Source organism: Pithys albifrons, chromosome 8 (genome assembly GCF_047495875.1).
Source record: "Pithys albifrons albifrons isolate INPA30051 chromosome 8, PitAlb_v1, whole genome shotgun sequence".
In the NCBI taxonomy this organism is placed as follows: domain Eukaryota; kingdom Metazoa; phylum Chordata; class Aves; order Passeriformes; family Thamnophilidae; genus Pithys; species Pithys albifrons.
Window position 1 is genome coordinate 36,407,963 of NC_092465.1, and position 26,039 is coordinate 36,434,001.

Genomic DNA, 26,039 nt, shown 5'->3' on the forward strand with positions numbered 1-26,039 from the left:
CTGATCTGGCTTTTCCTGAGCTCTGTTGTGCTAGGCAGTGGGCCAGGAGCTGTGAGAAAAGAGAAAATGATGGTATTTTTTTCTTTTGACATTTTTCAACATTGTGTTTGAGAAGATTTTTATGCTGTTAGGGTTTCACTGCACTTGGAAATAAATATGTGACGTTTGAGAAAGGGCTCTGTTACCTTGCAGATTGCCAGAGAGAAGGGCTTGTTTTCTCAATAGATGTGATGTCAAGACTGAAGGAGGGACACTTCAGTGCTGCTGTGCCAAGGAGGAGTAATCATTTCAGAGAGCCCTCACCGGGGAAAGTTACTGTTAAATGTAATTTGAAGGAAGAGGAGTAGGTTCCTCCTGAACCTTAAAATTCCCACAGCAAATTTCTATCTCTAACAGGTTGTTAAGTAGAATTATCTTCCTATATTACTATTTCCATGCTGATAGATAATGGTTCTTCTCTGTCAAAATGCTTCAAAGCAATTTACGGGGAAGAGCAGCGACTTCTTGTATTTTACAGACAGGGAGACAGAAGCAGAAGGGAGTTGCTTGTCTGGAACTCCCTAGTGATGACATAGGCAGAGTCAGACCCAGAAGTGGGACTCCCAAGGCTCAGTCAGCTGCATTTGTCTTAAGGCCATAAAGACTATCATACAGAGGAGTCCAAAGTGTGTCATCTTTCCGTATGTCTGCCTTCATGGTTTCAGCTTGCACTCCTCTGTTAATGAGGGTACAGCTCACCACAGCTAATGTGTAAATGCTCTCCATTACAGGTCATGGCTATCGGACGCACTTTTGAAGAGAGCTTCCAAAAGGCCCTGAGGATGTGTCACCCTTCAGTAGATGGCTTCACTTCACATTTGCCTATCAATAAAGCCTGGCCAGCCACTGTAGATCTCCAGAACGAGCTCTCGGAGCCATCCAGCACTCGAATATATGCAATAGCCAAGGTAACAAAGATAAAAAGACCTGGACCTTTGTCCCTTGAAAGCTACCAGCTTGGGTCAGCTGAGGTCACAGAGTTTTCTTCACTCCCTTGCCTTCCTCTGCCAAGCACAGTGGCATCCTATCCCTGTATAGAATCCTTGCTGATGCTTCCTTCATCTTCCACGTTCAGGTAATGTATTTGCCTTTTTGTAGTACAGTCTTAGCCAATGCTCAGGTGCATTCCTGTCTCCTGATACTTCAATTTGTAGCTGAGCACTGATGGAGACCTGGAACACTTTCCTCTCCTATAATATTATATTTGTTGGTTAAACACTGATTAATGTTAAGCCCTGATTTACACTAGTGTAAGTGCCAGTCAAAACTGGCCAGTTTTGCAGATTTCAAAGGTTATCTTTTTGACAACTGAAAGAAAGAATGATAAAGAATAGCAAGCTGCAGTTTGGGAGAGCACTGTCTATTTGCAATGGTTGCATTGGTACAGGTTTGAAACTAAAAACCCAAAACTACAACTACACAGCTTTATGTTTAATTTCACAGACAATAAATCCTCTGTTCTTTGAAAGTCTTAACTTCCCATAGCATTCTTTTAACCCCTCTCCTGCCAAACAGATCAAATCACTTCAGCCCTCAAGGTGTCTGGGTAATGGGGAGGGTTATTGTTAGGGGACCTAGGGTGTGAAATTATTTCTTCCTTTGTCTCCTCAGTGTTGGACTGTGTATATCACATGGTAAATGTGGGGTTAGTCAATTCAGAAGGTAGGTGTGAGTTCACATTTCGTTTTGCTGCAGCTAACTTTTCCATCTGTCCATACCCTCTAGGGAGAGAAGGGCACAGTTGATGTTTATAGCTCCTACTTGCCTGTTGGTTTGCGTTTTCTAAGATTGCAAACTTTTCTAGCAGGGAATTACTCCTTTTTGTGCCTCTGACTTTGTGTGGTGGAGTCTTTAAGCCCTTTGTATTGGTGTGTAGGAACATCTCATTACATCTCCACTTGAGTGTGGGGAGCTGAGGCTGTGCGGTGTTTTCTGGCTTTTCACGTAGCTGTTCCTTTTATAAATGGCCTGAATGAAGAGCACAAGTAATGGGAACTGACTGAAGGAACACGGCTCCCCAGGAAACACACACAGACACACAGACACACACAGACAGACACAGACAGACACAGACAGACAGACAGACACAGACACAGAGACACACACAGAGACACACACAGAGACACACACAGAGACACACACACAGACACACACACACACAGACACACACACACACAGACACACACACACACAGACACACACACACACAGACACACATACACACACACACACACACACAGACACATACAGACACACAGACACATACAGACACACAGACACACAGACACAGACACACAGACACACACACACAGACACACAGACAGACACACACAGACACAGACACACACACAGACACACAGACACACAGACAGACAGACAGACACACACACACAGACACACAGAGACACACACAGACACAGACACACAGACACACACACAGACACACAGACACACACACACACAGACACACACACACACAGACACACACACACACACACACACACACACACACACACACACACACACACACACACACACACACACACACACACACACAGTGGTGGTCACCCAAAAAGCCTTTATTTCCTTTTTCGAGCAAGTTTTAAGGGCTCAGATAAGGGAGTGGCTTACAAGGGGTGTAAACTTGGGAAAGATTGGGTAATACATTGGTGAGTGGCCGTTAACATCCAATGAGAAAACATCTGAGGGCAGGGTTCAAGAGCCAGGCAATGATAGGCTCAAGAGGCGGAGACGGGCAGCCCGGGGGACCAATAGTGGCTTAGGGATAGAGGCTGGACAGGCAGAAGAACTGGGTGCCTGTCCGCCCACGTGGTCGCAGTGACAGGGTTCTAAATATGGTCGTTGTGGCTTGCACCTGCCAGCAGGCTGCAGACACCGCGGTCCCGGCGCGCTGCTGCCTCCCGCGCCACTTGCCCAGGCGTGGTGGTGTTTCCCAGCGGGCAGCCGGGGGATCTGCCACCTCCGTCACTCCTGTGGATGGACGCACCGCTCGTACGGGTGCGGTGGTGTTTTCCCAGCGGTGGCGGGGTAGTTTGCCGTCTGCGCCGCTCATGCGGTGCGGGCACTGCCCACACAAGGTGCGGGAGGGGTCCTCGCCACTTCCCACGGCAGTGGCAGGGGTCGGGGCGGCCCCCTGGGAGCACCGCGCAGGCGGGACCGCTCCAGCCTGGGAAGGGTGGCTGGCACCGGAGCCTCCCGGGACCGGAGCTCATCAGGAACACTTCAGGGGGATACATGGGGAAACAGGGAGATACAGAACCGTGGTGTGGGAAGGGATACATAACTTCTCAGGATTCAAACACATACAGAGAAAAACACATTAAGCTCCAACAACAGGTCCCGTATTCCCACAATTCCCCTTTTTCTGTTTTCTACGGCAGGGAATGCTTGGGTTGACCTACAAGCTAGAACACAGCTTATTAAACACAGATGTTGGCAATGAACACAACTATAAACAAACTTAAAATAACACAAACATTTTTTTGAAAGAGGGGAGAAAAGCTTTTCAACAAAACCCCAAAATTTTATTCCAGGAGCAGGTGCAGGAAAAGGCTGTCTGGTGTTGGCAATGCAGAGCAGGATGATGAGGCTGTCAAGGAGTCCAAGCTGAAAGACATATGCTTAAGACAAAAAGTGGTTAACATAAATGATAATGCAAACACAGCTAACATAATATCAGAGAAACAAGCCTATAATTCAAATGAACCATTTCTTCACTCCTGTAAAACAAAAGGTTAAGCTTCTTTTAGAGTCAATGCTAGAATATAAACAGCAATTAATCAGGCATTGATGATAGTTGCCAGTGTCTTTTTGTTCTTAAGCAGGTGCTGACTGTTGTTTTTAATTTATCGGTAGGTGGGCTGTACTTGAGGACTCTGGGGATTCCTTGCTGAGATTCCTGGGTCCAAAATGCTTTCTTGTTCTTCTCATAAGTGGTGGTTTGGGGTGAATCCAGAGGCTGAAGCCAGCTTGATAGTAGCTTTAGGTGATAAAGGCTCTCCTTTTTATCAAATAAAGACCAGCAATTATGGGTCCAATGCAGCCCTTTTGGGCATTTGGGGCATGGGCTCGGTGGTACTGGAGGTGTTTTCTTTTTAAGGTCAGGGCAGCCCTTTTTAAAGTGGCCGGTTTGCTTACAGTGATGACATGCAGCCTTTTCTTGCTGTGGAGCTACTAAGGCTTTAACCATTAGGAAGGTGGTGTGGCAGTAAGGCTCCACCCAGCTCTCAAGCTGTTGTTTTCAGTGATTTAAGAATATTTTATTTTCGGTAAAGTCCAGAAAATCTGGTCAATGGGCGCCACCATCTTGGAATGGATGTTTACAACTGGCACTTCCACCCTTCCAGGGGGAGAAGCTACCATTGCCCGAACTGGAAGTAGCCCGGTTGCCATGTTGTTTGTAGTCCTGGGGGCTTTCTAGTACTCTGTCCTCCCAGAGGGGGCAGCCAGAGTCAGAACAGGCACGCAGAGCTCAGACTGGTCCTGGCTCGGCTCTGCCGTGGCATGGGGGTGGGGGGCATGCAGCGTGGGACCGCCCTGCTTTCCTGGGATCAGGGGCTGCCAGGCTCCTGCATGGGTAGTCACACGGTGCCCTCTTGTGAATCACGACCAGTACCGTGGCTCCTGTGTGCCACGTGGTGCAGGGGAGGGGAGTCGTTTGGGCATGAATTGCTGCCATTTTGTTTTTGTCTGTCGTGGTGGGAATCACCATCTTGGCTTTGTGAGGGGAGCCAGGCTGCACATGGTGATGGTGTAAAGGTGTTTTCTTGTCCCAATGGCACAATGACCACAAATGCTATCTTACCCTTCCCAGTGTTCCTCGGTCAAAATCGTAAGAATAGCCTGCCAAGCCACAATGGCTTCTGCTGCCTGTTTTTTGCCCTGTTGAATGGCTTGCCAGAGCTTAAAGACGAGTTTATCCCAATCAGAGTGGGTGATTTTTTGTGGGATTACATAGTTGTTTTTTGCAACCCACTTAACTAATGATTTAAGAGAAGCCTTGTCAAGAGGGTGGCCACAGCCATGGATGATATATTTAAGCTGGCTGTACCCCTCTTGCTCTTTTTTTGGAAGTCATATAGCAATTGTGGGGCTTAAAATGGATTTTGGGGTAAAAGGGATGCAATTTTCTCACGGTTGTGGACCCACCTTTTCTGTAGGTCTGTTCTTTTTCTCCAGTCTCACTGCTTGGCTGTGAGGTTTGCTGTTGGTCCAGGGAGCCTCACCGCTCTGCCGCCCAAGCCCGTAGGGTGTGGGGAGTGTTCTTCACAGAAGAATTCTCTTTCCAGTCCCTGTATGGGGCAACAATTAATGGGAACTGACCAAGGGAACACAGCTTCCCAGGAAACACACACATACATGATAGTTGTGACCCAAAAAGCTTTTATTTCCTTGTTCGAGCAAGTTTTAAGGGCTCAGATAAGGGAGTGGCTTAGAAGGGGTGTAAACTTGGGAAAGGTTTGGTAATACATTGGTCAGTAGCCATTAACATCCAGTGAGAAAACATCTGAGGGCAGGGTTCAAGAGCCAGGCAATGATAGGGCCAAGGGATGGAGACAGGCATCCTGGGGGACCAATAGTGGCTTAGGGATAGAGGGTCGATGGGTGGAAGAGTTGGGTGCCCTTCTGCCCACATGGTCGCAGTGATGGGTTCTAAGCATGGCTGCTGTGGCTTGCATCTGCCCGGCAGGCCACAAATGCTGTGGTCCCAGCATGCCACCGCTGCCCATGCCGCTTGCGCAGGTGGCCGTGCTGCACAAACAGGTGTGGTGGTGTTCTCCAGCCGTGGCAGTTTGCTGCCATGCTGCTCCTGCTGCTCCCACACTGCTCCCGCAGGCACAGTGGTGTTTTCCCGGCAACGCTCCGCAGCCTCACCAGGAAAACAATTCAGGGGGATACATAGGGAAAGAGAAACACAGGGAGATACAGAACTGTGGTGTGGGAAGGGATACATAACTTCTCAGAACTCAAACCCATACATTAAAAATGCATTAAGCTCCAACAACAGGTCCTATATTCCACACACAAGATGCTCTATAAATGTGTGGCTTGGCCAGCTGTTGACTCTTTGCTTTTCAAGCTGAGGAAGTGCATGTCTTCATCTTTCAGCAGCTGTGTTTGGTCTTTATTGTAGCTTTTTCTTTCTGAGGGAAAAATCTTGCAGCTTGTCTCTCTGAGTGGCTTAGACAGCTTTAGGAAAGGCTAATCTTAGCATGTTGTCAACGCAGGAGATGTGGGGAGATGAAGGTCTGTTTGGGTCCCACATTGGTGGGAACATTGGGTATTCCCAGCTGCTGATACATCCACCTGGAGGTGTCAAAAGCAAGATAAAAGTCCTAATCCCTCCCAACTGCCTCTGGCTGACATAGCACACTAATTCATCCCCATGAACAACTGAGGCAAGCTGTGTCCACCAGAGGTGCTTCTGGCAGCTGGGACTGCTTGCTTGAAAATCCCTTTCCAGCTTTCTGACATTTAAAAGCCAACAGATAGTCCCCATTAGACATCAGCTTTATTTGGAAAAGGATGGAGCTTTGTTGTATGTCTTCTCCCTCCCAAACCCCAGTATTCAGTTCTCCAAGGCTCTTACTTTTTTTCTCTCCTTTGTCTGTAGTATGATGACAACAGTAACTGTTCAGGTGCAGGGGAAGGGAGTTCAGCTGCCATTCAGAGCTATTGCTGTTGTGGTGGGGGTCCCTGTTGTCATGTAAAAGAGGGCACTGAGAGAGGCTGACTTAGATGAGACTTGCTCCTTGGCCAGAGTGGCTGAATGCTGCAAGGATGAAACAGCCTGATGAGCAGGAATGCTTAGGTTGTGTCAGATCTTTCCTGTGCCTCTTAAGATTGTATACAGTTGGTCTCTGAAGACTCAGGTGGTGGATTTGATCCATGCTCTGTTTCACAACAGGGCCCAGGTCTCCTAGTTGTCTGCACTACAGATGTGTACTGTGCACTTGTGCTGCTTTCCACAGGCAGACAAATACTTTCTTTGGTGAGGAACAGTGAGGGAACTGAAGGAAACAAGGGTGCTGGCCCTAGAGAGACCATGGGCAGCTGAGCTACCCTCCATTGCTTGGCCTAGAGGCCAAGTTTCTTCCATGACTCTTGGTGTGAAGGCAGTCCTGTAAACCCCTTGGTTTCCCAGCATGGGACCAATCTCTAGTCTGTGGGATGCTCTTGAAGGTGAGCAGGGCTCTAAAGTTATGCTGTCCTGCTGTGGCTCTTTCCTCCTCCTTCCATGATGTGTTTAGGCTGTATCTTCATGTAGGTTTGAATACAGTAAAGCCATCAGAGTGTTGTCCAGGGCTCTGATCAAGTCCTAAACAGTGCTGTCCTTTTTTGGCAGGCCTTGAATAACAAAGTCCCTGTGGATGTCATTCACAAGCTCACAGCCATTGACAAGTGGTTTCTGTATAAGATGCGCAGCATTGTGAACATGGAAAGCACCCTGAAGGAAGTGAACAGGTAAAAAAAGCCAACAGCTTTGCCCTAGGACACAACAGTCCTTCTGGGAATCCTTCTGCTGGGAAACCTATGGTAAGCACAGATGCAGTCAATGCTGAGGATTTCATTCCAGTGCCTGGAGTAAGCAGTGGTATCTTAAAACCCAGTTTACTGCCTTACACATTAAGCAGAAATTTCTGAATACACTTTTTTTGTTAAAGTAAATGCTTTGAGTACTGAGACATCTTGACTGTTCTCAGGGATTATGGAAGTTCCAGTTTATTTTGGAAAATCCTTACTGCATCTCCGAGACTAAGACTGGGAATGTGGATGGTCTGCAAGGAGTAATAGCAGGCTGCACTCATGTACTTAGGACAGAGTTAGCCTTAAAACTCAGCACAGGACTTGTCCTGACTTACTAGACTTGGAGGCCACACACACTGCATTTTATTTCCAGTCTGGACTGTTGATTTTTAAGCTTTTCTGCCTTGCTGTGATCATAAGGTGTGTGTTGCTTTTGTACCACATTTTCAAATGTCTATACTTCCAGACATATTTAAATACAAATCTTCTTCTTCCTTCAAGAAAAATGACCATATAAAAGTGATGCCGTGACTGCCCCAAAAGCAGGACTCCAAGCCAAGTTAATGTGGGATAAGATAAACAGGTACATTCTTTAATGTCCAGGCTTAGGGCTTTTAGGAATACATGATGACATCTTCATGCCCCCTTTCACCAGAACACTGATTTCCATGGGTTTTATAATATTGCTTACTTAATCCCCAGTTTACACATCTCTCAGTCTAGCCCCAGTCCCACCCCTGTGCTATCCTCCAGGATTTTGGGCTGGGGTCACTGGAACCCTCTGTCTTCATCAGTTCCTCTTCCTTGGGCTTTGGAGTTCTTCCAGAATTCTGAGTTCTGGGTCACTCTGACGTGTGTTTATGTTTCATTCTGTAGGCCTTTCTGATATCCTCCAATCTTGTACCTTGAAAAAGAGACTAAGCAACTAAGAGAATTTGAGCTATTGATAAATGCTGAGGGTTAGGATGTATAAACAATGAACTTAGGCTGTCACAATATTAGCACGTTATATCTACATTTGCTACAGTTACTGTGTTCCTAAAATCTACAAAATGTGAAAATCAAAAGCCAAAAACCCCTTGGGCATCAGAAGCAAACAGGAAAGCTGGCAGTAAATTAAAGTGCTGGACTGTAGTTTCCATTCAGCCTCGTTCTGACTTGAGTTTTCCCTTCATGGTTTTGTGAGTCTGGAAGAGCCTCCTTGCTGAGTTATTGGTTGTATGTTGGCAGCTTCTCTGCTTCTGGTACCCATTGTACTCACACATGTCACCACATGATGGCACTGGGAGAGCACCAGAGCCAGGGCATTAGTTAACCTACCATCATTTGCATTTTGACTGGCTGGTTTTATTGAGCAGCCCTTGCTCTCCCTTGTGCCCCAGAACAAGCTGGATCTGAAGGTAAACAAAAATGTGGAGGGAGATGTCGAACAGAAGGAGTAGCTTGATTATTTTCAGAAACCTTTTGTATGACTGCACAAATTTTTGCCCTCTAACATCTGTGTCACGTTGCATTGGTCTCTGGCCCCTTAAATATGTATGTGCAGCTCCTGAGGAAGCAAAGTAACATATCAAGAATAAGCCTGAGTTCCTCACTGTTGGAGTCGTGTGCTCTGGGCTGAGGCACTTGGGACCCCAGAAGCTGGCCACATCCTCAGCTGGTATAAATCCAACATCACTCCACAGAGGCTAATTTTGCCAAACTGTCCTGTATCACTGAGGTTGCTTTCCCTTTCTCTGCAGTGGACAGCAAGTGATTAGACTGCTAGTTCTGTGATCAGTAGCTGGTACCACTTCCCATAGTTTTTACTCCTTCTGGTGACCTAAGCAGCAGGCTGTACAGTCAAGCAGCCAAAGAGAGCCCTCAGGCAGTATTCAGCCTTGCATTTGTATCAGACACAACGAATGTTGCATTCCTTGGAAGTGGATTCATGCAATTCAAATCAGATTGCTAGTGGTATCATAGAATCATCAAATGGTTTGGGTTGGAGGGACCTTAAATATGCACTCATTCAACTCCCCTGCAGGGACACCTCCTACTAAGTGAGGTTGCTCAGACCATCTAACCTGGCCTTGAACACCTTCAGGGATGAGGAGGCCACGGCCTCTCTAGTTAACCTGTTTCAGTGCCTCACCAACCTCACAGTAAGAATATTTTCCTAATATCTCATCTAAAGCTAATGTTTGCCAGTTATTCCCCCTTGTCCCATTCCTACATGCCCTTGTAAATATTCCCTCTCCATCTTTCTCGTAGGCTACCTTCAGGTACTGGAAGACTGTAATTAGGTCACCTCGAAGTCTTCTCCTCTCCAGGCTGAACATATCAAGTACCTTCCTCTCATTCACTACTTTGGCAGATTTTCCCTCCACTATCATTACTCACACCTTTCCAGGGAATCTGTTTTACCTCCCCACCTGCACTGGAGGGGAGGAATGGACTATCTGGCCACATTACATTGATGGCACATTGGCACAAAGGCAAAAAGCCAGGGAAAAACACTTGTGACCTTCACTAAGAAACTAGTTCAGTGAGCCACATCAGGAAACATCTCTGAAATAGCCAAGGGAAAGCTAATTGAGTGATGCAAATGAGACTTGGCACACATGTGCTCTTCCTACAGCCAGCTGTTTCCAGTTCCCGGCACACCTGGCATGAGTTCTAGCTGTGCTACAGGATAATTTCCAATTGAAAAGAATTAACTGTGATGCAGTCATTGCTTTAAGTCTTTCTGTTGAAATATAGTTCACCCAGAACCAGAAAGAGTTGTCCTGTTCCTGGGCATTGTTGCTTTTACAAGCTGTTCAGGCCAATCCAACCCTTCCTTTTTGTCTCCGGCTGTGGTGTGGTGTTCTTTGCAGTTAAGGTTTTGGATGTAGTTAGGGTAACATTTCTGCCAAGAGTCTTGATTTGGGTCCTGCAGAGCTGTTGTAGAGACTGGTAATAAGGAGATGGTCGCTGCCAAGGGGAAATTTAGAGCTAGAACAACTGGGTATGACAGACAGATAGGGAAGGGGGTTCAGAGGCAGGTGGAGGCCTTAGTGAACAATTCAGCAAGCAACTTTCACACACCACATGCTGCCTTGCATCCTCACCATGTGCAGTGGTTCAGTGGTGAGCAGAAGACCTCACTGATACATGCAAGGAGTCCGTTTAGATGTGAGAAAGGTTGTGTGGGATAATGTAATGGAGGGAGAACTTTCTGACCTATAAATGTGCATTCTCTGTGGTGTTGAGGCAAGGACAGCCATTTGCAGAGACAGTAGGGACTGGGGAGGACATTCTGCCCTCTTTACTTTTGTCCCAGTGAACTTCTTTCCAAAGAAGACTGGACTTGTTGCTGGTGACACTCTATAGCTTTGTCATGCTTCAGCAGTGTTTCCATTTGACTCTGCCTCTGGGCCCTCTAGGGTGGAGAAGGAGTTGTTTCAGGTTATGTGATGGGGCTGCAGGAAAGCAAATGTCCTGAGTTGGAATGGGAAAAGAAAGTAATTTGGAGAGTACTTGTGAGAATATCAAGTAATATCACAGATGTCAAAGATGTGCCTCTTTTCTCCTGTGACCTACATACTTTTCATTTTAAGTGGAAACTTACAGTTACCTTTATACCTGGATGAAATATTTAACTCCAGCCTGCCCTACCACGCACATGCATACACACACATAAAACCACATACACATACATGGAAAGGGCAAGCACCATCCTACGTGGTCAGTCCATGAATAGGTGATGGTGTATGGAACAGTGTCACTGCAGTAGGACCTGCTTTTATCAGGAAATTCTTTCCCTAGATTTGGCCTTGCCAGTCCTGTGAGCAAAAACTGGGGGGAATGGCCTTGCAGTGTTCATCACACTGACAGCTCCTGAAGGAGATGGAAATTTGGACAGACCATGTCCGAGACAGTGAGAAGTGAGAGGAGACTTTAAGGCCAGAGTTTATGGACCCAGTCCAGAGTAAATCAGATTTTAAGCAGGATCCAGTAATGCCATCATGCCCAGGAGCACAGCTGAAATCCAGACTTGGAAGGAGCATTTGGGTTGTGCTTGACACAAGACACTGGTGACCTGGGGGAAAGGGAAAGCCACTCTTGGAATTTGCATCTTTGCAAATGTTCTTTGACCATTTGCAGTGAAGATTTGTTTGGTTGTGGCATCTGTTTCTGATTTTGTGGTACTATGACTGTATGCAATGAGAATGTACAACAAACATGATTAAACAGAGATTAAAAGGTAGACAGCTATGGTGAAATCATCACTTATGCCTAAGTGAAGTGGGGACAGAAGTCTAGTTGAATATCAGATTTAAATATTGATAAAGTAAAATTCAAGTGAGAAAATAGGAACATGATAAATCCCCATTTTGAGAAGAAAATACAGAGTTGGTGAGCTTGCCCAAGATCCCAAAGACAGCCTGGCAGTGCAGTGAATTGCACTCTGTTGCCTTCAATCTCAACTCTCCAAAATAACCTTAATAAAAATTATGGCATCAGTCATGTTTTGATAACTTTATTTTCCTCCTTTGTTTTGGAGGAAAAATGTCCTTGCTCTGTGGGTGTCGAGTGAAAATACCTCCTGGCCTGTGGCTTGCATGAGAGGGGTAAATGCAGGCCTGAGTATTGCTCTTGTTCTTAAAGAGACACTGGTTAATAGAGGGGAAAGCAGACAGAAGTGGAAGGGTGAAGACCTGCTTCAGCCCAGCATTTGTAGCTGGGTGCTCTGCTTAGAGGCCTGTGAGAGAAGACATTATTGGAAGTTTTCAGATCTCATGTCCTTGGGTCCACGGAAGGTGTGCTTGGAAAGCTGCTTGCTGGAAGCATGACTTAGACTTAAACATGACTGTGGTGGAGTAGCCACAGAAACACAGGTGCTGGAATGAAAACCTGGCACCAGGCAGGGGAGCTGGGAAGCAATGCTGAGAGAGAAGCTCAGACAGGCCATCAATAAGCTGTGCTCTTTTGCAGAGGTTGCTGTATCCCTGCTCTTCTCAGCAGTGTTTCTGTTGACCTGTATGCTTTTGGGACAAGTCAGAGCATGTCAGGCAGGTCTTGTGTGGGCATCAAGCAGAGCTGTCACTGACATATTTGTAGACTTGTTTCTAGCTAACTGGAGAGATTGCTTTTGTCTTCTTTGTAAACCATGGGACAGGGAAGATTCAGGAACATCTTGGGAATGCAGTACATCATGTGTGTGTGTGGCTCAGGTTCGCGAACGCAGATTTGGGCAGGGCTGTCCCCACGTGCCCTTCCAGCCTGCGCAGTGGATTTTAGGTGAGGCTCAGTGTGCGCAGAACTGGCCCCACCGTTTCAGTCCTGAGGTTCATCTGCCACGGCTGAGCGAGCTTGGACAGTGACAGTGAAGTCCTCAGGACAAGAACCTACAGCCCCCGGCATTTCCCAGGAGGTCTCCCATCCAAGTACTAATCCGGGGCTGACCCTGCTGAGCTTCCGAGATCTGACGGGATCGGATGGCAGGGAGGCATTTGACTACCTAGTACATCATGTGAATATGGTACAAACAGCTATTTAGCACTGTTGGTTTTGCTTTGTGTGGATCTGACTTGGGACACTTTGTATTTGTCTTATAGCATCATTGGTAATAATTTCACAGTTGTGTTTTCTTTCAAAGCATCTGTAAATTTGTGAAAACACAACATGCATGTTTTTCTTGATACCAGGGATATACAGGCATCACCAGAAAAAGCCATTGGGGAATCTTTCTAACCAGTATGTACAATACCAGGAGAAGGGAAGTCTGTGCCATGGCATCCCAACAAAGACTTAAAAGCTCTCTTTTATTGGTGGTAGAAAATAAGCTTTGAGGAAGCATCTGTGTCCTGACCCATTTCTTGACTATGTTTTGGTGTAAGCTTCTGTTTAAGTGCATCACTTACTGAGTCACTCAGTGCTCTGAGTGAGTCATTCAGGTCTTAGGGCACAGTGCAAGTTTCATGTTACTTAAAACAAGATGTCCATAATGGGAGTTATTAGCCAGGTGACCAGAATGTTAATTGCCGATGCTGGAGTGACAGTTACTAGGTGTGTGAGATTTGTTGTTTTACTGCTCCTGCTTCCTTGAAAGCTCCTTTGACAACTTTGTGTCAGTTATCTCATGCCTTTCTCAGGAGGACAAAGCTGATAACAATCTGTTTCCTTGAGAAGAGAACTGGGGAAAGAATTTATATACTGATCTCATTATTTTAATTGTAGCATGTTCAAAATCTTGTAAATATCAGGAGTGATCAAGGAAGCCACTAGGAGCCTTGAAGCAGAGCAGGACTATGAGGAAAGGAGAAAGAATAGGTCTTTGCATGTATTCTAGCCTGAAATCAAGCAGGCATTTGAAACTCACCACACCTATGACTACTGAGAAATGAAACGTGCTCTCAGAACTGGGAATAAGGCATTTTGCTTCCAGTACTTCTTGCTTTTAGTCCACTTTGCTTGCCAAAGTGAAACTGGTCTTTAGGTTTAGTCTGGGCTTAAATCCCTCCAGAGGAGCTGAGTTCAAGACAGGTGGGTTGGACTGGAGTTTTCTCATCTTTGCAGCTGCTCTGTGCATATCCAAGCCACTTGTGTAGCTGCTGAGATGAGGCAGAGGTGACCTGCAGTGTGAGTGTCATGGGTGGGAATGGAAGGCTTAGACAAAATTTATGAAAGAAGCCCTGCTGTTGAGTTACGAGGTGCAGAAAGGACTCTCTTGCTTTCTAAATCCTTCTCAGAGGAGTCTAGGTGTAACTGAATCTAGCCTTAGCCTCAGATTATGTCAATGGTTTGAATTCAAAGAATGACACAGGTGTTTGTACCACTTTTGTCCTGTGGGTTTTAATGATTGGCAAAGTGAATATACAAAATTAATATAAAATGAATAATTTATTATTAAAAATGGTCAAAAGAATTTAATCAGAATTATTTACTACACAATATAAAAGCTAAAACTACTAGTAGGATAGTATAAGATAGGATGGTGAAATGTATTGAAGCAAGTATTTAAGCAATTGTATCAAAGCTAGCAAAAAGAAATTATTATAGAGATTTGATGTAACTCACCCATACCAAAGCTCATGGGGAGATGTCTCTTGCTCAGCCTTGAGGAATATCCTTGGAGAGCATCCTCAGCCAAGGAAGGAATCTCCACATATACACCCAAGAAAGGTTATGTCAGAAGAACCTGACTGTATGAAAGAAGACTGGACTTGTATAGTATAAAGTGATTGACTGGTAGTCACAGATCTATAGGCCAGCAGACGGGCTTATCTGTCAAATCCTGTTTCAAAAGCAAGATGTATATTTGAAGTCTAATGATCCAGGATGATTTTAGCATAATTTAACACCAAGATAGCATCCTGGCTCTAGCAGTTGAGCTTGCATGGTAGCTTTCATGGTGGCTTTCATAGTATGCATTCTCTGATTGGGTTTTTAGATCATATCAGGGTGGGGTTATCCTGCCACAGTGAGCCTGTGGGCTTACAGGACACTTGATAACTGACACAGTAGCTGTGTCCCAAATGCTCCCAGCTCAGGCTTTGGTCTCTGTTCACAAGATATTCCTGATCCTTTTGATCAAGACCCATTCACATTTGCCTAAGTAATATGTGGATGGGCATAAATTTGGCAACATACAGAAAAGGAAGCAGATCCTGATTTGATACACAAGAAAAAAAGTGTTTCCTCCCATCTCAAGCTGGGACTTCCTGCTGGCAACTTTATTTAGCATTACTCCTGAACTGCTGTGTAGAGGAGGTTTGGCCTGATCCCTTATGCACAACACACTAGCCAGAGAGCAGACAGGCAGGCAAGGTCACGGTGACCTTGAGGCAGCCTGAGAGCCAGGTACACAACCTCAGACCCGGGGTAAACATTGTCTCGCTGGCGCCAAGGGGGTCGTGGCTGCCTCCTGCACGCAGCTTCTCCCACCAGTCAGAGCAGACCACTGCGGTGTGGGCAGCGACTCCCAGCCTATCAAAAGTTGTTGTTGTCCTCGTGTTCACTCCAAAAACCTAAATAACTTGTTTACCCCCGAATAAAGTTTGAACGTTCCTCATTTTAACCTTAGCACGTGGCTCTGTCTCTATGAGAAAACACACATGTGATTAGAAGCCCGAAACCCGGGGTAACGTCGGGGCTGCTGGCGAGGACGAGAAGACCCCTCTCACAACTCCCTTTCCCAACACTGCTAGATCAGATGAAGCTGGTGAAGTGTAAGAGAGGGCCATGCTAAATAGAGCAGGCTCTCCTGATAATTGCAATGCTGCCAGTGTTCCTACAGTCACTTAATAGATTTACCTGAGCCCTCTGTGCCAGGTGAAAATTTCCTATTTAAGGGGAACTTACTCCTTTTCTTTTTATCATTTATTACTAAAGAAGTGAATGGATGGAGTTCCAAAGATGACAGGATGGCATTTTAAACTAAAAGCAACAACAAATCAACACTGGAAGCTGAAATAGAGTCACAAGCAAGGTTGGGGAAAGGCTTGTATTGTTTATAAACTGCAAAATGTGCAAGGGACTTTAGCTTTCTGAGAAAGTGAACAGCCACTTAATGATTATGGCACTGTACTAAAATCTAATCATCTGGTTTTGAGGCTCTGAAACTCCTGACTTTCATTTTGAAAGGCAAGTGTTACAAAAAAGAAGCATTAGAGAAGTCTGAAATCATGGCCACTTAATCCTCCCTTGTTTCAGAATTGATCCTAAACCAGTGAGGGAGTTTAGTCTTTGGAAGACTTTTTACTCCCTGTCGGAAATGTAAGTGTTGCTTCAAGGGCAAGAGGGAAACAGCAAGGTAGGACTGATTCATTAATTTGGGAATAGCCAGAAATGAGAATTTTTTTCTTTTTATGTCTGTATTTCTGGTGAACTTGAAGGGTTATGTGCACTCAGACATTCAAAAAGATCAGCCTGATTCTGCCTCTTGTTGGCCTTAGTGTCTCCAGCAAGTCTAAAAGTCTGTCCTTGAGCAAAGGCAGTGGGAATGCTGAATCTTAGAAACTGACACCCCTGAACCTCTATATGTTTCAGTTTTGCTGTCTGCAAGATAAGCATACTGTTTGCATGCTTCTCTATATTATTTCCATTAAAGTCTACATATAAATGCTAAAAGTTATCTTTATTAGTAAATGAAAATTATTCTATTATAAATGTGTAGGTCCCATACACATGAAGAGGCAACCTGATTTCCATACCAGTGCTAAGGATTTGCAGTTCCCTGATCCAGCTCCCTTTAAACAAGATGGAGCAATTCTGCTGGCTCCTGTTATGTATTGGGAGTAGCAAAGGAAACAAATGCATGGAAATAAATGCACAGTTTCATTTCCCTGTTAGAGACTTGGGTTTTCTTTTGCATACTGGTTGTTCTGTACAAGAACAGTTACCTTTCTGCATGGATTAGTAAGTGGCCTAACCTAATTTAAGATGCTAGCCCTAGGCAAATGAATCATGTAGGGAAATAATCACTGCTTTTATTTACCACCCTGCTGGGGGAGTGACAGTGAATGATATTGTTATAATGAGGTACAAAAAAAGGAGTGGAAAAAACTGCAAATGAAGACAGTTTTCAGTGTCTGTCAGTAATCAAATGACAGCCAGCTATGTATGGTCCTGAGGCAGAAGGGAGAGAGGACAAGAGAGTAAGCACCACTGAAATGGGCTTGTTTTCTTGGGGTCATGTTGTAGTTTGGAATTATTATGTAAATTCTCTCCCCTGCCACTAACTGCCCATGTCAGTAGTTAACAAAAAAGTAGTTAACTGCTGATCACTTGGGTGGGGGCAGGTTTGTCTCCTTTGTTCTTGGGGACGACACACAGCTGCGAGTTGGGGTGTGTGTGTGGGCGGAGGAGAAGCCGCTTGCTGCTGCTGCCCACCCGGTACTGCTTCTGGCCGCTCACTGCTGCTGCTGCCGCTGCCACTGCCGCTGCCGCTGCCACTGCCACTGCTACTGCTGCTGCTGCTGCTGCTGCTGCTGCTGCCTGCCCCAGGACTGCTTCTGGCCGCTCACTGCTGCTGCTGCCGCTGCCACTGCCACTGCCACTGCCACTGCCACTGCTACTGCTGCTGCTGCTGCTGCTGCTGCTGCTGCTGCTGCTGCTGCTGCTGCTGCCTGTCCGGTACTGCTTCTGGCCCCTCGCTGCCGCTGCCGCTGCTGCTGCTACTGCTACTGCCACTGCTACTGCTACTGCTGCTACTGCTGCTGCTGCTGCTGCCTGCCCCGGGACTGCTTCTGGCCGCTCACTGGTGCTGCCGCTGCTGCCGCTGCCACTGCCACTGCCACTGCTACTGCTACTGCTGCCGCTGCTGCCTGCCCGGGACTGCTTCTGGCCGCTCGTGTTTCTGTTTTCTTGGACAAGGAACACAGGTGAAAGAGACAGAGTTCATCTGAAAGCTCACCACTCATCTGTCTCGCTGGAGAGGGACTGGAAACTCACTCCGCAGCCAGCCGGGCTGTGACACTGACACTGCTTAAGTATAACTTTCCTCCCGGAGGAAAACCTGCTGGGGTTTGTTGTTGTTGTTGTTTTTTCTTTTCTCTTGTGGTGTTGGGGAAGCGGTTTGCACTAGTCTGTTTATAAATAGCAGTTAAGAACAGTTATCCTTCTTGTATTAAATTCCTTTTTTTTTCCTTAAATTTGATAAAGAGTGGTGTGATTATTGTAGAGAAGGCCCCTTTGGTTTTTTCCCCTCAAACTAAGACAGGTCATCAGGTCTGGTCACTCATACTTAAGGAATGCTGAGTCTTGGAGAGAAATTGACTGTGTCAGCGTCCTTTGTAGCTGGTCATGGCCAGTGGCAGTTTTGCCAGAGAACTGGTGGATTTCATTTCATTTGCTCCTGTGAAACACCCACCCCGCCTTCAGTTCTGCTGTCCACAGTTTGTGTAAGAAATCCTGCCTCTGAAGAAAGCAAAAAGGGCTGAGGGGAAGCAGAGGATTTTGTGGTGGTTGTGTTAGTGCATGGGAACCACAGTCCTGAATGTTCTGTGGTGCTACAAAGTGGATCTTGCTTTGCAATATCTGAAACCTGAGAAGCTCAACCTACTGGATTAGGAAGGACTGTTTCATAGAATCATAAAATGATTTATGTTATAATGTACCTTAAAGATAATCTAGTTACAACCCCCTGCTATAGGTAGGGCCACCTTCCACAAGATCAGGATGCTCATAGCCCCGTCCAACCTGGCCTTGAACACTTCCCTTCCACAGCTTTCCTTCTGACTCCAACAGAGCGGATTTGCTGGAGTAAGAAGGGTGATGTGATGAAGGGTTCTGGAGAAGATCCAGGGTATAGGTGGTAGTACTCCTGCCTAGGGTTCTCTGAGGGCAGAGCAGGTTTGTTGTGGTGCTAGACTGGGACACAGTGTGGAGGATGGGAGTTACAGTGAGCATTTTGGGAGACAGTGTGGAGGGTAGGAATGACAGTGAGTATTTCCTTCCTGCAAATCCTCTCTGGCTTTCTGCTGTGCTATTGCTGACAGATGGAGTGCCCTGTTCTCATATTAAAATGCTGGGAGAGGTGGCATTGGAGAATTCATAAGTGCCATTGGGGAATTCATAGAGCAAACCCCACCTTACCCAGGGATTTGAGCCCCTGAGTTTGTGGACTCCAGTTCTGCTCTCAGAACAGCTGGTTTGACACTCGTGTGATCCTCACAGGTTTAACACTAGCCTGACTTCACCAAGGGCAGCAGTGCTGCTCTTGTGCCTAAGCCAGTGTGGAAAATATAACCTGATGACTCTCTTTCATGCTTCTGCTTCCTGACACATTCCAATGGAACTGTCTTGCGCCTCTTATCCCACTCAAATAAAATAATACTATTTATTTAAAAGTACTGTCAAGCAAAGGACATAATTCAAAGCTCTGATTTAGGGAAATTGCGTGTTTGTTAGTAATTTCCTTTTTGCTGATTCAGAGCTTGCTTGTTCATAAGATATTGATTTATTTAAGTAGGCAAGGATGCTCTTGGCAATGATGATGTAAAGCAGACCATGCTGATAAAAATACATAGGCTTTGGTATGTTTTTGCAAACCCTAGGCTTAGGGGAGGTATCTTAGAAACGTGGAAAAGTGGAAAAAAGAGTAGGAGAGAAAAGAGTGGAGAGAATAAAGAAGGAATAGAGAAGATGAAAAAAGTCAAGAGCAAAACGGATAGGAAGATGTTGATCTGCAGAGATGGCAGGGGGAAAACAATGTGTTTGAAATAAACAAAAAAATCATAGGACTCCTGAAAAGCAAAACCAGGAGAACAAGAACGTACGGAAGTATTGAGAGATCCTGATTGCAAGTATGAAATCACACAAGGTGCCCCTGCTTTACCTGATCTATCCCCCCTCTCCATTTTTCTAATGCAAGAAGCAGCACAAATCAGAGGGAAAAAGGTACATCGAGACTCTCAGAAGGAAAAAGCCACCCTGTATGTGAGCCTTTGAGGGCCATTTCTGCTGTGAGTCTCTGAAGTCAGAAGCTTTTTCCAAAGACTGTCTATTTCTGAAGTAAGGCAGAGCATCCTTAAAAACAGAAAGAAAGACTTGTTTGGGACAAATTGTAGTGTTTTGAGACCAGTTGTCTCCCAGCTTAGCAGGGTTGGGTCACAGTTATGCCTCTGAGTGGCTTGTCCCAGAGCTTCAGGATTTTTATCCCTTTGTGTGGAGTAAGTAGCTGCAACGAGAGGCAGGATATGCATTATCCAGCCCAGTCTGGTGAGGGCTATATTTTAAAATTTAGACTAGGAGGAAGAATTTAAGGAAGATATTAAGTCAAAGTTTGGGCATGAAGTTATCCAAGAGAGGAATCAATGCAGGTCCTCTGTGGAGGCTGAAATGGTAAATGACCATATGATTGTTGTGCATACAGTGAACTTGTACTAGCCTGATAGAGAGTGCTGCCTGGGAGATGGTGGACATCATCATGAGTCACTCATTTCTGTCTCAAAAATGCAGAAAAAGAAAAGCTTTACCTCATAGGTATTTGTGGGGGGCACCTAATGCAGAAAAAGTCCTTCGTGTGTGAGTCTTCTTACTTTTCTTGCCTTCATGTGCCTAATCATATTGCAACTCTATGCAGTATAGAGGACATAAGCTCTAATGTACCTTACAGGTATTCCTGTAAATCTTCATGCATGGGTGTTTTTCTTATTTAATCTCAGTGAAACAGTTCCAGAAGAGACATTGAAAAAAGCCAAACAGATTGGGTTCTCTGACAAGCAGATTGGGAAGTGCCTGAGGTTGACTGAAGTCCAGTTCCGTCAGCTGAGACTGAGGAAGAATATAGTGCCCTGGGTGAAACAGGTATGTGGTCCTGGTGCAGGCTTCCAAGAATGCAAGGGGCAGGAAACCTCTGTGTCTTTAGAAACAGAGGCTCTGTTAACATTCATAGGATTTTTGACGTTGACATGAGGAGAACACATTTCACCCATGTAGCTGTTCCTTCTGCACTGCAGGCATCAATGTAATGTCATGAGCATTCCCTAAGAGAGACTCAGAATATTCTTGTTCATATTCTGAGTGGCTGAGGAGGAAACACAGATATGTGGCTTCAGGAAAAGGCTGAGAATGTTTGCCTACCATGGTGTGACCATGGAAAGCATAATATGTCTTCTGTCTTGCTAGTAACTTTTTATAGGCTAATACTTTAATTGAAGTCTGTTATTGTTATGGGTTCATTTGCTATTTGCTTTGATAGCATGAGCCTAATGAAGTCATCTGGTATTCAGGAATGCTGCATTTAAGGGATATTTGTATTAAACTGCCACCTGTGGTTTTTCTGTCCTTAAAGGGAAAAAATCCCAACCCAAACTACTGAATGTTTCTGTAAAAGCTTGTCTGTATCCTCAGGCCCAATTCCAGCATATGTTTCTTCTTGTGCCATGAAGTATGTCACAATATTAGCAACAGTAATGAGCAGCAGGCACTTAACATGGTGCTGGTGACATAAGGTCACATTCTGCATTATTCACTAGGATTTGGACAGCCAGTGAGGATTCCTGAAAGTACTTGAGGTTTGGACAGAGTTTTAAATGGTATAGCATATAAAAATTCATGTCAAGACTGCTTTAATATTGTTCCCTATTCAGTATTCTGTGCAGAAATGTTTCAGGTGATCATTCAGGGAACTCCAGCAGTTGCTGGTGTCCTAGATGGACTAGTCACCATGTGTAACATGCAATGAGTAGTTGACACAAATAGTTTGTAAACCACATAGTAGGCAAATTGTTCTGGCCTCTATGGTGACTAATTATGTAAGAAGTCATTGAAAACTACATATGAGGGGTAGTTGAAAATCACTCTTGCTTTGTGTACCATTTAATTATTAAAGCACAAGTTATACTGTAACATAAATACACAGTAATTGTGCTGCTACTCACCACCATCTCTGAGTAATATTGTGTGCGTGTTTGTGTTCAGTGTTGGGAGTAAGATGGAGTCAAAAGTAGAGTATGAAGATTCCATATGGCCCAGCTAAAGAGGGCAGGAGACCTGAAGGAATGGAGATACGTGTAATTAATGCTGCCAAACAAAGTAGTGAATGAGGGCCTTGGTGAGTAGAGAAAGTTCCTGGACTTGTGTAGGTGTTTCACCAGAGAGATGCAGAGCTAAAATTGCAGCTTAGAAAGAGAGTTGTGTTGAGTAAAGTGTAGGGTCTGGGGGAAAGGTAAGGCATATGCTGCACAGAACAGTTCAGATCACCTTCATGTGAGGGGAAAACAATAGGACAGAAATAGCAGTGAAAAATGGAAGAGGGAAAAGAAAAAACCCAAAACATCTACATATAGGAAAGATCTTGCACTGGCCAAGTCACAATCCTTCCTCTTCTTCCCCATACAGATTGACACACTGGCAGCAGAATACCCAGCAGTGACTAATTACCTCTACATCACATACAATGGGCAGGTAGGCACCTTCAGAAACAAATCTTATGCTGTCTGGTTTGATCTCTTTCACCCATGCCACATTATTTCTGGAGATCTTGCAAATGTCTTGGTCTCTGTAGCAGTTATTTTGGATAGTATTGTTACAGAAGACCTGGTGTTACACATAACAAAGGGCTTGGAACTTTTGCTTGCTCAGATCCTGATCTGGTGCATTTTGTGTCAATGCCCCTGTGTTGTTGTTAAGATCCTATCATATACCACCTGTACATGCACAGGTAGGTGCTAGGAATGCACAAGTCATGTTTCACTCATCTGATCCCAGCATTCATTTTTATGTGAATATTCACAGCTCCTTAGGCTGCTTGAATAACCAAATCACAGGTGTTAGGTCTCCTTTGGTTTGGGTACAGCACCACGAATTCCAGGAGAGTTACACTTGATTTACACTGCAGTAAATTAGATCTGACTTGAGCCCTGAAGGATCAGACTGTTGGATATGAGCTGAGCACCAGAAACTGTTTATTCTGAAAAGCACAGAGTTAAGGGGCTGTGGAGTACATATCTTAATTAAATTTTTTCTCTCACTTTTCAGGAACATGATGTAAAATTTGATGACTGTGAAGTGATGGTGTTGGGCTGTGGACCATATCACATAGGTAAATCTTTCTTACAACTCCTCTGTTCTCTTTATACCCTCAAACCTTCTTCAAATAAGCTTGTGGTTCATTTGTTCCTCTTCTCATATGGTGACAAAACCCTCCAAAGTACAGCACATAGGGCATCAACTCCTAACACAAGGTTTGCCTTTTATACTTGCTTGAAGACTTCATTTCACACCCTGGGAAAAATCCAGGAGAACTTTATTAGTTTTCAGTTGATACTTAGTTGTGATTTCTGCAAAGTTTTATGGTCTTTATTAATCTTTTTTATTTTCATGTTAGGGTCTTGAGAACCTGAGGCCTTGTATAGAAGTTTGTTGATCCCACACCTACCTTGTATGTTTAGTACCATCTCATGATGAGGTTGTTACACATTATGTGTTTTACAGCTGCAAGTATCGGTGACTCTGAAAATGTTTTGATCTCTTCAGCTGCTTTTGTATAAGCAATTTTCTGTGTGCTGTTTTTTTTCAGCCTACTCAGATCATTACATAACACAGGAACTTCTTCATGGCTGTGTGTATTGGGTAGACAGACTGCTGAATTCTATATATGATGACTTTCACTTTTTCTATTAATGGATCCCTCCAAATACCTTGCAGTTATTGACAAGGAAAAAATGCCTTGTTATTCAGAAATATTTTTGCTCTGTATCTTGCAACAAGTGGTGATGGGTTTTGAAAGCTGAAATTGAAAACTTTACCCATTTGTTTTGCATGGATGGAGAGGCTGCGTGCTGCACTCCTGTTGCATTTGTAGGATGTGTCTTTTGAACTCAGTTTCCAGGATGAATGTTGAGATGAGTGAAATCAGTAGGAACACTCCACGATTATGCTTAATTTTTTTGTGAATCCTTCTGACAGTCAACATGCTACGTGACGTGGTTATAAAAAGCATGAAAAAGATCTCAGTGTTCTTTCATAATTTAGTTGAATGCATGTGCATACATTTTGCACTGTTCACCTGAAGCTCCTCATTGCTTAGATTAGCCATGCAGATCTGATCTTAGTCTCACCTGCTCTGTAGCTTTGATTAAATCAAGACCATCTTTGAAAGAACTTGCAATTAAATACAGACTAAAGGAAACCATTACTTGAATCTCTGTAAGACTTTTTTCTAGGTGCAATCACCAAAATGATTTCTTTTTTTTTCCTCTCTGGTTGTTTTTTTAAGGTAAGTAAGCAGAGTGCTTTTACTCTGTGCTTTCAGAATTGTAATCAGAATTCAGTGGGATCAACTTAGCGTTCCCTACCAAGTTGGAGTGAGCTAAATGATTTGGATGGAAGTTAAACATAGTAGAATATTTTTTCTATTTCCTTAGTGAAAACTTGAGTTTTGCATTGAAAAACTGCCAACCTTAGGAATTTTATTTGAAAATATTTTGAAATATATTGCAGGAAAATCTTGAACATGTTGACACTTTTGCAAAATAAAATTATTTGGGTGAAGTCTGAGGCAATTTCAAGTCATGCTATATTCTGTGTTTAAAAAGAAAATTATCCAAACTGAAGTGTATTCTTCTCAAATTTCTCTTTAACTGATATGCCAAGTAGAAACATGATGTGAATCAGTGCAATTACACAGTCCTGAATTTCAGGGCTTTTTTGGCACACCTTTCCTGCACACATAAATCCTTTGGCTCCCAGAGAGCCTGAGCTGCAGTGAATGACCTGTGCTCCATGAAGTGTTGCTCAGGTATTCAAGACAATTCTTGTGCTTCTCCTGCTGCCAGGAAGGGATCACCTGTCCTGTAAGGGGGTTTGTTTGTATAAGTCAGCCCTGAAAACAGTATAAATATCACCTGCATGAACCAGCAGAGTGCTCTGTAAATTTTAAGGTGTGCACTTATATTTTAATGTGATTGAAACCTGAAAGTGAGTTCAATAACTTGCCTGTATTGATGTAGTCATTTTCGTCTGAGAAGCAGTGTCTGGTTATGTTACAATGGTCCTTGCTAGGAATACTATTTATTTTCTGTCTTCCCTTTTCTCATGTTTGGACATGACCATTACTGGATGTCCCAGGAATACACTTAGAATTATTCAGCTGTTTTCCCAGGTTGCATCTGAAGCAGTCAGATGGGGGTTGCTGATGACCATTGTGTTACACAGTTGAGATTTTTTATGCATATAAAAGTACCTGAATAATGGAAGTGGAATGCAAAAACTGAACAAGGATCTAGTGTGCCTTCTGGGAAACATGCAGCTTCAGATTTTATTTCTGTCTCTTTTCTGTGAGGCTTTAGCTGAGGCTTAGACATGTTCCAATGTTCTTGTCTGACAGAATTATGGAGATAACTTGTGTGCCTATCAGTGAATGATCTGTGCCAGTCACCTCTGACTAGGTGGTAGAAGCAGGAATTAAATGCAGCCTGAATTTCTGATGTCTGTTGTCACATAATTATAGCTAAAAAGTAATATCCGTGGTTAATGATAATGTAAAGCCTGTGAATGCAGCGTGATGAGGCCAAGATTTTCTTGTAGACTGTAAGCATAACTCATGCTGTTCTTCAGTATGCATTGTTCTCTGTTTATGTTACCCCTCTTAGATGTTGGAATGCAGAAATTTATAGAATAGGAGTTGTTTGCAGAAGTCTTGATTCCAGTGTTCTCTGAAGTCACTGCATTGCCTGAGTCTCAGTTGCTGCAGCTTGCTCAAGACTAATCACTAAGTCCTGGTGCTTGCCCAAGCACGAGGTGACTCCCTCTGTGACTCTTCCCTTTCAGGGTAGCCACGGTACTTACTCAGAGTTCAGGATGGTAGGACATGCCTGCCCCACAGTGTTGCCATAGGCATTGTGAGTTTAAACCAAGGTAAAAGGATCACAAAGCTGCTCTGGAGGTGTTGTTCTACCAGCCTGCCTTACCTATAGTTAGTGCACAGGAAGGTCAAACCCACTGTGGTGTAATTTTTCTGTTGTTGATTTAACCGTGCT

General features: G+C 44.5%; 1 protein-coding gene across 1 annotated transcript in view; it reads left to right on the plus strand.

Moving 5' to 3' along the window:
- The window catches only part of CPS1 (carbamoyl-phosphate synthase 1), a 109,892-nt gene that overhangs the window by 48,689 nt on the left and 35,164 nt on the right, over positions 1 to 26,039 (plus strand). Inside the window, exons 20-24 of the mRNA XM_071562119.1 lie at positions 771 to 947; positions 7,406 to 7,524; positions 20,721 to 20,862; positions 22,399 to 22,464; positions 23,038 to 23,101. Of these exons, the coding sequence (XP_071418220.1) occupies positions 771 to 947; positions 7,406 to 7,524; positions 20,721 to 20,862; positions 22,399 to 22,464; positions 23,038 to 23,101 (568 nt within the window). The remainder of the gene's footprint in view (positions 1 to 770; positions 948 to 7,405; positions 7,525 to 20,720; positions 20,863 to 22,398; positions 22,465 to 23,037; positions 23,102 to 26,039) is intronic.